Genomic DNA, 14961 nt, shown 5'->3' with positions numbered 1-14961 from the left:
TTCAGCACCTTGGAAAGGGAGATAGAGAACCTGTGTCAGTAAATCTGGTGTGGAAACTATATTGTGAACTGGAGCGCTGTTTTTCTGAAGCCCGTAATCAGATTATGACTTATTTTGGTGTATTCAACAAAGTACCATCATCTAATAACATGGAGAAGAAAAACAGTGCCTCTCCATTGTCATCAAAGCTGCTGGCGCAAATCAAAGTTAGAAATTCCAAGAAACCAGTTGAAAGACATTCTTCTGTGCAAGCAATTGCTAGAAAAAGAAAGAAGATCTTTATCTAGCAAACATTGTATACCATGTCTTTTTTTCAAGAATTGCTTTCCATCAATGGCACCTACAAAACCTTAAAACAGCCTTTCTTTTTGCTTGACTTTACTAAGTTAAAACTTAGTGGGCATGCAACCTCATTCCAACGACTCCAGCTCGATCCCCTTGCCCTCCATTTCCTTGGTGCCCTGCCCAACATGCACACCTACAAACACAAATCAAAGCCAGCACATGCAGCCTTTTTCTTGAGCCCTCAGACACGAGCAGTAATTGAACCTAAGACCTTCTCAGCTTGGATTGTGCCTATCAAGTGGTGGCACATGAGCTACCTACCTACCTACTCGCCCCCCTACCCACCCCTCTGTGACCCCCTCGTCCTATCCACCCTGCTTGCCCCGTACCTACCTACATGTTCGCCCCCCACCCACCTTGCTCGTCCCCTACCCACCAGCTTGCCCCCTCCCCACCTGGCTGGTCTCCTACCTACCTACCTGCTCGTCCCTACCCACCAAGCTCGCTCCCTACCTACTTGCTCGCACTACCCACCCCTCTCACTCCACACCCCTACCCGCCCCTCTGCCCTACCCACCCCCTTTCTTTCCCTCGCCCCGACCCACCCCCTCCTTCCCTCGCCCCTACCCACCCCCTAGGCCCAGCCCCCTTGCCCCTAACCACCCCTGCTCTCCTACTTCGTCCCTACCCATCCCCTACCATCTCCTAGACCCTACCTGGCCCTCCCCACTCCTCCCCCTATCTTATTCTATGAAATTACCTTCTTGGTGTGCATATATTTCCCTTCTGCTACTGGAGTTTCATTGGTGATGACCACCTTGCCGGACAATAATGACAACTGTCTCTTCTTCTCCTTTGAATGGTGATGACCACCTTGCTTGACATGTATGGTAATTGTATCTTGTTCTTGCTTCTAAATGTGTACTTTCCCTCTCTGCTTACCATTATTTGGCGAGTTTGGCTAAGCATTTATTGGGCATATGTCGTTCCTTCAATTATCTTAGTCTACATAGCAGTTTTAGTGTTCTCTCACCGAGACAATGAATGGTGTTGTGGCAGGCAACCCGTAGAGGGATACAGTGTCACTTGCACAGGACATGCCATAACTTGCAAATGGTCTAAAGTGGAATCTTGCCTGAACATTGACATGTGGTAGTGATATGGGTGGTGGTCTAGTGAACATCGTTGCTAGATCACCACCACCAGAGTTTGGAGATAGACTTAGTTGGGCTGGGATATTTTGCTAGCCGTTGGTGGCTCTTTATGATTATATATATGTGTGAGTGGTTGTAGTGGTTGTATACTACATCTACTCTCTATGGTCTAGCGTCTTGAGTTTCGAGTCTTCGGATCAGCACCGCACATCTGCACCCTCTTTGCACATTGGAGCTTCGACACCCCCCATTGTACCTATGAGCCATGGGCTTGGAGTTGAGTGTGTTGCCAGCCAGAGTTTGTATGGTTCTATGAGTTTGTCGAGTTCCATTGAGTTATGAGTCTATTGTTGTGCTTTGAGTTGTTATTCCATTGATGTGTGATGTTTTCATTTTGTTGGAGTGAGATTTCACGCATACGGAAGAGCACCCACCGGAGAGAGCACGACACACTTTTCCTGCTACACCTAGAGCTAACAATCAAACAAGATAGATAAAGAGATATATGTTCCCAAAGGGTGGCAACATTTGAATGGTGTGGTTATTTGTGATGCATGCCACATCCAAGGGAAACCATTTTTTGCAAGTGAACTTTGGTTCTTATATAATAGTTGCCATTAGTAAGTTCAAGAAGGATTAATCTCAAGTAATAAGTTGAGGTGTGCAAGTTTCGTCAGATTGATGCATTATTTTGGATTCCACAGGTTTTACTTCCTCATAAGCTCTGTGGACTCCAAAGATTTTACTTCCTCATAAGATCTTCGATAGCTAATAGCACTTGTAAACATCTTAGAACATGGCAATTCTGTAGTTCAATATATGAGTCTCAACACAAAGACTATTCCCAATATATGAATGCCAAAATTGGTAGGCTTTCCATTTGACATTAACAATATTAATGCCCGCTTAACATCAAGGGCAAAGTAATGCATGCAAGATAGCCATTAATTGCCTCAACTCTCCAACTTATTCAAACTAAGATCAGTTATCCATATCCAACACAAGAGCTTTTTTCATGCATTCATCGCGTAGTGCGAAGGCACAAGGCATCCACCAATCGACAAGAACCTTCATGGAGTAGGAAGGCTAGTTTTGTTGGTGAACAATTTTGTTTAGTGCACCTTTCATTTAGTAAAAGCTTAACTCCATTGAGTATGCAACTGACTTATTGTTAGCAGTTACTAGATCCTTTCAATTGGGCTATCCCATTTATTTGATCTGTCAAAGTACCTTAAGTCTATCAAAATGATAGAAGTCACCAAGTAACTGATGCGAATGCCAAGTAAAAGATCTTAAGACATTCATAAATACAAGACCCTTGTCCCCACCATCAAGAGACTCCATGACACAGAAGGCTGTTATCCAACCACCTAGTTGATAAGTATTCCACCCGATAAATTATAACAATGCATATAACTAGAGCATGGAACAAAATTCAAGCTACTAATGAAGCATTGCAAAGGTTGGGTTCAGCACCGCCTAGTCTGAACCAACCCAAAAACATGGCATAAGCATAAGGAAGAAGAATGTCTAGATCTCAAATAATACTCTGGTGATGCATTTTTCAACAGCCATGATTTTGGAAGCAACGAAGAGCAAGTTTAAGCATGCTTCAATTGGGCATGAGCGTGCTTCTACCTTATTAGCCAAGGAGTAATGATATATCGGTAGACTCTATCTTTGGAAATGGCTGCTCGCACATCCACAAAGAAGAGTCATGGCCCATGGGCAGGGCAAGCCCCCTTTTCGTAGGAGGGCTTGCAGCCCTTTTTGTAGGAGGGCTTGCAGCACGTCTATCATCCTAAGCTCACGCTCTTATCATCCTGAGCGCACGTTGAAGTCACAGTCTTAGGTTGGGTTCATACGTCATTGATTGCTCTACCTCCACCCTCTTGGTTCATCACTTGAGGCGGCAGCTTAGAACACGGAACACAAATTTACGTTAAGGGAGTATCATGTCGAGGATGGCTCTGTGGGATGGTGTGGGATGGTCAGGGTCTGGGAGTGGCTAGGTCAGAGCTCAACTCTCGTCTCCACATTTCATGCTGAAAATGTTGGAGGAGACGACAACCGGTCTGGTGTCGTTTTTTTTTTTTTTTTTTCTCTCTCTTCAGAGTGTCATTCACTTTGTTTGTGATCATTGCACTCTCTCACTAAAGGAACAGAAGGCTCTCCTTCCGTAAGTAAAAGGAACCCTTGAGCACAGCTCGCACCCATCTTGAGCAAATTTCAACATTCACTTCGGCTGCACCTTATAGAAGAGGAACCCTCTTTTTTGGTGTCATTCGTCCTTTCAGCCATAGGGTAATTCCAAGTTCTTGTGCTTTGTGTCTTTGCTCAAAAACCAACCAAGGCTCACTTCTTAAGGAAAAAGTGATTCAAGTCGCAGCAACGGAACCATGAAATTGGCCCGTAGGGCGGTAGCGTAGGCTTTCACCCAAAATTTTACTTGAGACTTTAGGACGCAAAGGAACTTCACGACTTCTGGGTCGATGCCTTACCCAATTGTAGTTGGTGCCCTCGTTTATTTTATTTTTATCTTTATGTTCCCCTACTCGGTACCCCCTATTGGTAGCTTCTATATTATATTCATCCGATACTCTTCAGATTTCATCCTTTCATCCCAATGCGGACTGAGTGGGGAGCTGTCTCATTATAAAAGGCGGTTTTGGAATTCGAACGCGCAACGTAAGTATGAGCGACCTCAACAAAGCTCATGTAGCCAGCCCAGCAAGCAGTCGACGTTGTAACTCAAGGCATCCCTTACATATAAAAAAAACCTTAACCTCCTCTATGCCGCGCCCCCATAACTGCCAGTTCCCTGCACGACACCAATCGCCTCACAGCTGCTCATACGTTTCTCTGCAAACTTCGACGCTTGACGACAACACTTTCCATTCAGTTTCGAAACGGACCTTGCAAGATTCTGTCATTTTTTTAATTTTCTCCAATTGGGTACCCCCTTCTGGATTCAGAATAAATATATTCACTACTTACATAGTGAAAAGACACTCTAAAGAGAAGAACATGTCAAAGGAAAATTAAGCAAAGAAAAACACAAATCTAGTGTGCACTCGACCATCTCTCTTTATATAAACAAAAAAAGTCTTTTGACTTTCCACTTTCATGGGTCTTTTCATTTTCTAAACTCACCCTTTACTTATTTCCTTTTTATGTTTCCAAAAGCTTTTTCATTTTCCAAGATCAGGAGGACCTAACATTGTTCTAGAGTCACACATGGATGGTCTCATAGGTCATTTTGGCCTTTTGATGAAGAGGTTAATAACATTTTATTTCTCTCGTGCAGAGAGACAAATGGAGTGTATATAGTCTTCTAGCAGGGGAGAATCTCCATAGTCCCTTATCAGAGCTCACACAAATATTGATAGAGATGATACGATTCTCCTTTCGGAGGAAAAAGGAGGTATATATATATATATATATTGTCTTTGTTATAAGGCTACTACATTATCTATATTGTGAAGAAGGAAATGGTTATGGATTTTAGAGCTCTCCTATACCCTCTTGTAATCAAAAGAATCTGTGGAATGTAAAGTAAGTGACTCTCTATCTAACCTTCACTATCATTTGTGTTGATAACTTAAGATTTTGTTTCATAATAACTATCTAATTGGTACTATTGCTCATTTTCCTCTCAATTCCTTATTAATCTTTTGCATTCTTTTCCATGCGTAATTAAATAGAGTGTGTGTGTGTACACTATATCTAGGAATGATTAGGCGTACATTCTCTCTAATTATAGTTCTATATACTTATGTGCATGCTTGATTAATGTGTAAGTGTTAAAAGATATAAGAAGATATTAGCATCATCATTCATGTGAGGGTGTGAATTGAGAGTGATAAGTTGAGCTGATGTGGAGGATTTGCTCTAATATATGGCTTATTCTCTTCATTCACAACTCTCTCTAATCTTAATTCATCTCTTTTTTTCATCCATCTATGGGGGTAGGTTATGTGGGCTTTGGCATATGGTTTATGCTTCTTGGTGTGTACCATTAAGCAGTTGGCAAAGAGTCATGTGATTCACATGTACCTAGTCGTAGGTGTACTATAGGACAAGCGATATGTACTGGAAAAGCGTCAACCCACATATGGAGGCCTACAAAGAGGGTTCGGCCCCAGATTCTAAGAGCTTGATTTGGAGGTGAAATAGGAATCACATACACTTGTACTACACCTTTGTATTGTCCACTTTAGCCCTATATAAAGTTGCAATCATGTACTCATTTTGTTAGCTCAATAATCAAGTTTACTTTGTATCTACTCTCTCTTGGTGCACACTTTGATAAAGTGTGAAATTAGTTTCCAATCTCCCGTATGCTTAAGTGAGGAATGTCTCTTTGCTCACCCAACATATTCGTCAAGTGGTGTCACAGTTAAAGAGATTATTGCCTCTTAGTCATCTAACATATTAGAAAAATCACTCTGTCCTCATCAGTTTAATTATCATTGTTTCAGCAAGTTCTAAGCAAGCCCTATGAGCCACTACACTTCATTGCATCATAGGGGTTGATTAGGGGACATGTGTGTGTGTGTGTGTGTGTGTGTGTGTGTGTGTGTGTGTGTGTGTGTGTGTGTGTGTGTGTGTTAGAGATACAGAGTAGTGCAGTGGATTTTGCCTCCTTCCTCTATGTGTGTGCGTGTGTGTGGGTGTGTAAAGCAATGACGGTTGGTTCGTATGTAGTGAATCCTTCTGCCATTCGTTTGTCGCGCTACCCTCCCTTGCACGGGCCTTTTAAGCGCGTTGGTGGTTGAAGACGATTTTCACCTGCACGCGGCTCTGTTAGATTCTTGTGTGAGTGATAGTGGCTGTATCTGTGTATTTACTTTAGCAAGAGGTTCTTTTTGTCGGTGTGTTCAACACGGCCCTTGCTAAGAAAGCTATAATTTCTTTTTAAATGTATATAAATATATTGAGTGGGTGTTAGTCTAGAGAGTTCTCTAGAAAGTGAAGTGTTGATTAGATATGGAAGAAGAAGCTGTATATAAGCGTAGGAAACAAGTGGATCTTTCCACGATGGATGCTGCAAACATCATCAAAGAGTGTTTGTCAGAGGATTTTGCTGATGCTCGGAATGCTTGGGAAGGTCAGCAGCCAGCTACCGAAGTGGTTATTCTAGTTCAGCAACGTATGGATCCGGTAGCACAGTATGCGTTGAATGCGATCATTTTGTTCTTCCCTGGCAAGATGCCCTCGGCACAAGATTAAGGTCAATGGGTTGATTTCCTGTTGAAAAGACAAGTTGTCCGAGGAGTGTATTTTGGTGCCCATGGCTTTTATGAAGTGTTACTGGTAGGCATGGAAGCTCGCTTGCAATTATTGGAAATGTCGCCCTTGTTTTTCAATATGCAAATGACACATGTATTGCCTTGGGTGCTTACTAAAGACTATCAGAGCTTGATTCGACATAGGTGCCCAGTTTGGGTGGAAATAGTTGGATTTCCACGAACTTGGAAGCATTTTTTGCCTCTCCTAATTGCTTAGTTGGGCAAAGTGGTATGCCCCCCAAATTTGGATACTAATTCCAATAGATTTTGTGTGTTGTGGGATATAGATATGCCGACGCCATCAGGGATAATGGTTGACTCTGGTGATCCGATGGTAGGCAAAAGGCCATTTAAACTCAAATGGGGAAAATTTGCAGGTGCATGTTTCAGTTGTGGAAAATTTGGCCATATGCAGTCTGAATGTTAGGAATCTTTGCTGAAACTACTACCTTCCGTTATTCTGGCATCTAAAACCCATGTTGCCTCCCCCTCTTCTTCATTTATGAGACCAAAGAAGGGAAAGATCAAAATAAAAGCATGCCTAATGTGCATCCTACTACAAAGACAAATACCAAGGATAAAGCTAAAATGACAGATTCTATTGATGGCTGGCAAACGCCAAAGAAGCCAGTTAAGCCCCGTGTTTCACCTATTTCAAGAAATTATGTGCCTGCTTTGGTTGCAAGAAGTGGTGGATCTTCCACATCTATATCACATGATCATAAGTCACTTGTTGAAGCATGGGACAGAGTGGTACACTCATATAAAGATGCTCTTCTTGGACCGACATCTGGGTCGTTGCCTCTGCATTGGAATCCTCACCAAGGAATGCATATGGAGTCCACTTCATTGACTGTTAGTATGGAGGCGGATGTGCCCATGGGCAATACCACTTGATGATATTGCCTCATGCTTCTCTTGTAAATACTTTACAGATGCATTCTCCTCTTAGATGCTTTACGTATAATGTGCGCGGTTTGTGCAACCATGACAAGTGGAAGTTAATTTGGCATTGTGTACATACGAATAAAGCAGAAGTGGTGCTACAGAAGCATAATCAACATGATTTTTGTAGCTCAATCTTCGTATTATGCGGGATTTTGGATTGCTTATGCTGGTATTGGTTCTTTCTCGGGAGTTTTGATGATGGTGTGTCATGAACTGCAACCGGTTTTAGCACATCATGATCCGGCAGGGCGTTGGATGGTAGTTCAATGTCTTGTCCAAGAAAATATTCTGGAATTTGCTGGTATTTATGCGTATACTGTCTCAACACAACAAAGTCGTCTTTGGCAAGAGTTGGTCAAATACCCCTGGCATTTGCATGCTTTTTGGGGAGGGGATTTTAATAATGCACCCGCAAACTCGGACAACACAACGGGTCGTCCGCATATGTTGAGCTCTGAATGCTCTTCTTGGGATGCCATGGTCAGTAATATGGGTGTCCTAGATCTATGGGCCAACACGCATTCTTCAGAGCAGGGTTATATATTTACTCATAAATCTCACTCTGGATATAGAGCACGTTTGGATCGTTGGTATGTAATGGGCACTCTGCAATATGATATGTTTGCCTGTGATATGAGGATTGATCGTTCTTTCATCTTATCTGATCATTTTCCTCTTTGGCTTTGGGTCTATTTTGAGGCAGTAGATATAGACTCCTCGCTCCTTCGCAAGCGGTTGTTGCATATTAATAATGTGTATCTTTCACATACAACATTTAGAACTTTGATTGAAGCAGTAATTCCTCCACTTATCTCTCAGATGTTTATTGATGTGGATGTGGCCTGGTATCGCTTTGTCATGCGTATCCAGGCAGTCATAAAGGATTATGGTTTGTGGTACATGTACCAGTTGAGAAATAAAGTGCAGAAGATAAGGTGATATGTCAAGCCTTGGGAAGTTTTGCAGATACTAGAAGGCTACTGGCTTGGAACAAGAGGAATTATGCATAGCTAAAACCTCGTTGATGCATAATGATAAGATAAAACTTGAAAAATGGTAAATTAGATCTAGGCAATACGCTTTTATGGATAAAGGTTGTTCATCGAAACAATTCTTTAAGCATTTGTAGCATTCGAGGACTTCTGTTAAAGATGAAACTGGGAAATGGACGATCAAAAAAGGTCAATTGGCAAATTCAATGGTGGATCATTTTCAACGTGTTTTTGCCAATCCTGAAGCCTCCTCGACTGAGGTTTTGCAAGCCAAACAGTTGTTGTTGTCGTATGTACATCCTATATTGACAATGAATGATGTAGAAACCCTTGAGACGAGTTTCAATGAGGATGAATTGCACGACAGTTTGTTGCATCTTGGTCGTTGAAAATAACCTCGATGGGACAGGCTTACGGTGAATTTTTTCTTCGCTTTTGGGAATCCCTTAACACTAGTATGGTAACTTAACAGGACATAAAAGTGTCCTTTCAAGGTTTTGGGAAAATTTTCCAAAACCATAGTAGATTCACTCATTTTGAAAAATCCTTTTATGAGCTTATAGTTCAAGGGACTACTACATATGGAAAAAATGAGAAACTTGTAAAATTCTTCATCTCTTGGTCACAACAAGCCTCCAAAGCTGATGGACCATTGCATTTTGCCCAAAACAGTCATTTCTTACGGTTGATTGCATATAAATAAGAGAGGAGAATTTTGTAGGACATGAGATAAAATGCCCCATTAACTTCAATGGGTTGATGATCAAAACATATGGTTTCTTTTGCCTCACTTTTTTTTTTGGCTCAAAAAAGGTACAAAAAGATTGCATTTTTGCCATTTTGCGGACCTATCATCAAAGTTTCTATAGTCACGCTCAATATTGATACTATTTACATGTTTTCTTAGTTCCCTTTGGGCCTTTGGATTCAAAAGGATCCATGGAGCATGTCAAAAGAATAATGGATTTATTACTTAGTGGAACCTTGGGGACAATGATGAAGTGCTAAATACAACAAACATGACAAAACTGGGTTTAGCATTATGACCTCTAAAATCCCATAGAAACTACTTAATATCTAGACAAATTGTTTATGATTAGATATGGTTACTACCTACAAAATACACATAGTTGGCCTAAGAAACTAGCAATATTGAGAAAGCTATACTTGCTACACTAAAATGTCTCGTATTCTTCAGCAATCAAAAAACTCAACCATCATCGTATACTATGCTATATAGCGTATTAGGTCTCCCAAAACTCAAGGAAGACTAGATTTATGTTGTACACAAGTAAAATTGCATTTGGATATCAAGAAAGCTACCAAAAAAATCATAAAAGTGCTAATTTTGGCCAAAAAACAGGATTATGCAATTCTTGTAAGTTGGTCATACTTTCAATTTTAACGCTTAGTTCTCCCTAGAAGAATCAAAACATGTCGAGAATGATGAGGGCTTATCCTCTAGCGATCTAAACCTCACAAACATGAAGTTTAGAGTGGTATAATTGCAAAAAATTGAAAAAAAACTAAAAACAGGACTCGTTTTTTCACACGGTTTAGGTTCAAAAATGTTGTGCAAGAGTGAGCTTAATGGTGAGATTGATATTTTTTTTAAAAAAATATCAAATTTTCTTCAGCTCATAAGGCAACTTTGTGTATGTGTAGCATTTAGAAATTCATTTTCATACTCTTCAAATAATTCAAGAAAAATGGTCACTTAACAGGACACAAAAGTGTCTAAGGACATAAAAGTTTCATGTTACCATTCTAGTGATAAATCAGCCTCTCCTTTACATGATAAACCATGCATGGACTGCACAATCTTTACCGCAATCATGGAAAGAAGGACAGGTGAAATTGTTGCGTAACAAGGCATTGTGTGAATATTTTTCACATTGGCGACCAATAACGCTTATGCCGGTCGTTTACAAGTTATTGTCGAAAATGATATCTACTCGTGTTGCTGACCACTTTTTCCTGGCATACATCCGGCTCAGTATGGATTTATTCCTTGTAGGCAAATTATGGATAATATTGCCAATGCTTTTATTGGAAATGAGTATGCAAAATGTACTGGATAGGATGTGTTTATCATGCAGATTAATATAGAGAAAGCATTTGACACTGTTCACTGGGACTTCATTGCTCATATCATGACGGCTTTGGGCTTTGGGCCCAGGATGTGTCAGGTAATCTATTTTCTTTACGAAAACAGTCAATCTGTCAGAATTCTTGACGGTGAGCTGACTCAGTTATGGGATCTTGGTCGATCGGTCAGGAAAGGATGCCCTTTAAGTGCTATGTTGTATGCTATTGCTACACATCCTCTATTGTTGTATTTGGACTCCTTAACAGCATCTGGTCGGCTACATGGACTGCAACTACCAGCTCATGATCATTTTGTGGCACAAGCGTATGCGATTGACTCCATGTTCTGGCCTACAAATCATCCTGAGGATGTTCATTGTATAATGGAAGCTGTGCATATTTATAGGTTGGCTGCAGGCGTGCAAGTGGATTTTCAAAAATTTAAATTGTTGTTGTTGCATCAAATGGATTGGCATGCTTTGTTATGGCCATGTGAGATAGTGAAGCTTGATCAGATTGTGAGACATTTTGGTTATCCGTTGGCTTCGTCGGTTAACAATGCGAAATTGTTGCAATGGGTTGAGAATAAACTAAGATCTAAATTGGAGTATTGAAAATTGTCTACCTGGCCGCTCCATGTAAGGCTCAAAATAGTGCAATCTATTTTGGTGGCATACATGCAATTTTTCCTACCACTATTGCATTGGCCACCCCGTCGTCTTTGGGATTTCATATCTCGGATTTTGGAGCACTTTTGGTCCACTTCCTCTCACATAAAATGCTTATGATTGCTTGCGATGGATAAGCTCTGTACTCCAAAACATTGTGGTGGTCTGAATATCCTTCATTTGTGTCTCATGTCATAGCAAGGAAGGCTACTTTGTTGTTGGTGTTGGTTGAGCAAAAACAGTCCTGGATGTAGATGCTTGCATTTTTGTGCTCTCATGTGCTTTCTATGCCAACCTTCGGCCATTGGCAGCCGTCGTATTGGGATGTGATTTTCGGTAAAGTTGAAGCTACAATTTCGGGATGTCCCTTTGCTTCTAGTCTAGTGTCGGATTGGAAGGTGGTCACATGACAGAATTGTTGTGGAATGGTAGAGATGAGGTCTGTGGAAATTCACTTTGACTGGAGAGTTTGCATTGGAGTAGAGTTTTTGCTCAAACTCTTTTTCAATGCTCTCCTAGACATGCCTACTTTCTCTCCCACAAAGGTATTGACAAGATAGCATACATCATGGACGCTGAAGGACAGGTGCTCTTGTTCAGATAGGCTACTCATACCTTTGGACTTGGGTTACATTACAAACGCATGTGATCCCTTTTCCAGTCATAGCCTATGTGGCATAAACCATGTGATGGTCCACATGATAGCATATATAACTTTTCACATAAGATGATGATGTATATGGTGAGGTTTCACCCCATGATGTCACCTTTTATGATGTCTTTATAAAATGCTTGTAATCTATCTTCTCGACATTGTGTATCTCTACTCTCTTTGACTACACATACACCCCTCCCTCGATGAATGCTACTCATTAATCCATCCTAATATCTACAACAACGAGTATCATAGCAATAAGGGTTAGCACTCTTTAATCCTTAATTATCTATTTAGGCCTCAAGTTAATCTACTTGGCGCTTTTCAATCTATGTGTGTTTAATGAAGGGAAGTCATGTTCTTGGTTGATTTGTCTTCTTTCTCTCCATCTTTAACTTGCAATGATGCCAGAGAGCTATGCTTGCTCTCTCTATGTGTAGTCACAACCAAAGAGTTACAATCTCACTATGTCAAAGTCACCAATGTCGAAAGTGTTTGAGAATCAAATTCTCTCTCTCTCTCTCTCTCTCTCTCTCTCTCTCTCTCTCTCTCTGTCTCTCTCTCTCTCTCTCTCTCTCTCTCTCTCTCTCTCTCTCTCTCTCTCTCTCTCTCTCTCTCTCTCTCTCTCTCACACACACACACACACGCACACACACACACACACACACACACACATCGCCCCTTCTGCAACCCTAATAGCAAGCGCCTCGACTCTCTCTTCTGCTCCTAGTCGGCCTCCCAAGGGTGAGGGGCAGCCCTGCAAGAGAGCCCCCTGCACCCAAGCTTCGCCCCTTCCCCGTCTTCTTCCAATCCATACCCAAACTTGCCTCCAGCACCCTAGCTCACCGCTGCTCAAACCTCGGCTCCAACCCGACTTTAGCTCGTTGCAGACTTTGGCTTCAGCTTTGACCGCAGCTTAATTGAAAAATTACACCCTGTTCAACCAAACAAACAGGAGTCCCTTCCCACGGTGTAGGTAGTAGGCAGGGAATTCGACCTATTCAAACCTACAAATCGATCAGGGGGCTTCTTCTTCAAGCAACGATGCAACACTGCGGATCTCTCTCCCCAATCAAACGAACGCGACTCTTTGTGCCCACCCCACGTGTGGATCCGATGGATCATCTTCAAGCTCAAATTCAAGAGCTCAAGGACGAGAATGTAGAGCTCAAGCCACGCCTCGAAGCCCTTGAGATGCATCTCTCCTCCTTGGAATCTCAAAAGCAAGCCGATAGTGAACACGCCCTCACCAAGGCAAAAGAAGTCGAACTTACCCTCACCACAAGTGTGTCCAACCTTGCCACCCAAGTTCACCAAGCAACCATTGTAGTCTCTTCCCAGGTAGAAGAATGCTTGCAAGAACGTCGTCGACGGAAAGGATTGGCACTTTCCGTCCGCATCGACGCCTTGCCTTCTACTTGGTGGGGAGAGAACGACGAATTCACCTTGACACTAGTCAAGCTCAACCAAGCCATTTACCCAATTGAGCTCGATCTCAAGACAATTGAGAAGATTCACCATGACAACCGCACCAATCAAGGCATCTTGGTCTTTCAAAACTAAAAAGGCGCGCATATCACTTCTACAACAAGCACGGTTTCTCAAGGGCAGTAAAGTATGGATAAGTGAAGCCTTGACCCCCGTCCCAGCTCAAAGTCAAAAGCAATAACTTCAAAAGGTTTGAGAAGCACGAGCAGCCGGAAAATGGGCCGTCTATCGAGGTGGAAAAGTCATCATCGAGGAATTTCGGGCTCCAAAAACTCCCAAGCCACCTTCCCCTTTTCCCCTCCTAAGTGACACATGTCACAATTTTGTTGATTATATCCACATTAGCTATGATTTTCCATGTACTCTTCTAGTAAGAGGTCCAACCATGTATGCTTTTTCGGTCCCATTGGTCATATTTGACCTCCAAGGACGATAATGGAATCTATCTCTCTCTCTCTCTCTCTCTCCAAGGACTATATATATATCACTACTCCACTGTGTGTGCCTTCAAGGCCTTCAACGTTGTTCATATGAAGCCCCTCTTACTCAACTCAAATACACAATCTAACCTTAGAAAACGGCCTCTGTATTTTTTAGTTTAGACATACATGCACTTCAAATCAGCTAACAAGCTCTTCTACAAAGTTGTAGAGCTCAAAGAGAGCTTTGTTTTAAATCTTTTTTTACAAAAGTTGAATCCAAATTTTTTAGCTCAAGATGAGAAAAACAGTGACCTGTTGTCAATCTTCCCTATACTGAGCGACCTACTTCTCCCTCTCTTTGAGCTCATAGAAAGCTCAATCTCTCTCCCCTTGTGCCTTGTGGGGTTCAACCCCCTGACACCTGGATATGTGAGCTCTATGAGCTAAACTCACAATTCCTCCATAGCCATGGAATCTCCAAGCTTCAATTCACATCAAAATACCGAGAAGTAGCACTACAACCTTTGGATTTGATACCACTTGAAGGGTGATGGTGTGTGCAAAGTGTGAGAGAGAAGAGGAGCAGAAACACAATGTAGATAGATCTCAGTATGAGAGTTATCCTCTCATGCTTCTTATAGCCATTGGGGCTCAAAGGCATGTTCTTTTCAATTCAGACATTGATCCCATATGTTATACATATAACACAGAGGCCAAACAACCCCCTGTGACTCCAAATCCTTTACAAAAAACCAATAAAAAGGTGGTCCCAAAAGTGTAGCCCATAGAGCGAATTGAAGGTAAATGTAAGGGAAATGATGCATGGGCGGTCTTAACACATGTGAGAGACATGAGAAATGTCTAAACCCTGGCGAACATGATATATACATGTCAATGTAAAACTAGTGGGAAAAACCCAAGTTGAGGTTTATTCATACAATGCAATACAAAAAGAAAAGTTTTTATGACT

The 14961-nt window shown here is 41.7% G+C and overlaps 1 protein-coding gene and 1 pseudogene across 7 annotated transcripts in view; both read left to right on the top strand.

Moving 5' to 3' along the window:
- Window positions 1–1812, top strand: part of LOC147440176 (uncharacterized) — a 136025-nt gene extending 134213 nt beyond the window's left edge. For 6 of the 7 annotated variants that reach the window (XM_086529940.1, XM_086529942.1, XM_086529943.1 and 3 more), the window contains 2 exons: window positions 6–1170; window positions 1345–1812. In XM_086529940.1, the coding sequence (XP_086386066.1) occupies window positions 6–287 (282 nt within the window). In that variant the 3' untranslated portion in view covers window positions 288–1170; window positions 1345–1812. The remainder of the gene's footprint in view (window positions 1–5; window positions 1171–1344) is intronic. The other variant, XM_086529941.1, reaches the window with a different exon arrangement.
- An 11313-nt stretch (window positions 1813–13125) lies between these two features.
- Window positions 13126–13874, top strand: LOC147440175 (uncharacterized; annotated as a pseudogene).
- Window positions 13875–14961: the final 1087 nt, after the last annotated feature.

The sequence above is a fragment of the Adiantum capillus-veneris genome, chromosome 15 (genome assembly GCF_014529385.1).
Source record: "Adiantum capillus-veneris isolate H3 chromosome 15, ASM1452938v2, whole genome shotgun sequence".
In the NCBI taxonomy this organism is placed as follows: Eukaryota; Viridiplantae; Streptophyta; class Polypodiopsida; order Polypodiales; family Pteridaceae; genus Adiantum; species Adiantum capillus-veneris.
The sequence above is the reverse complement of the archived record's forward strand: the minus strand, read 5'-3'. Positions and strand labels throughout refer to the sequence as shown.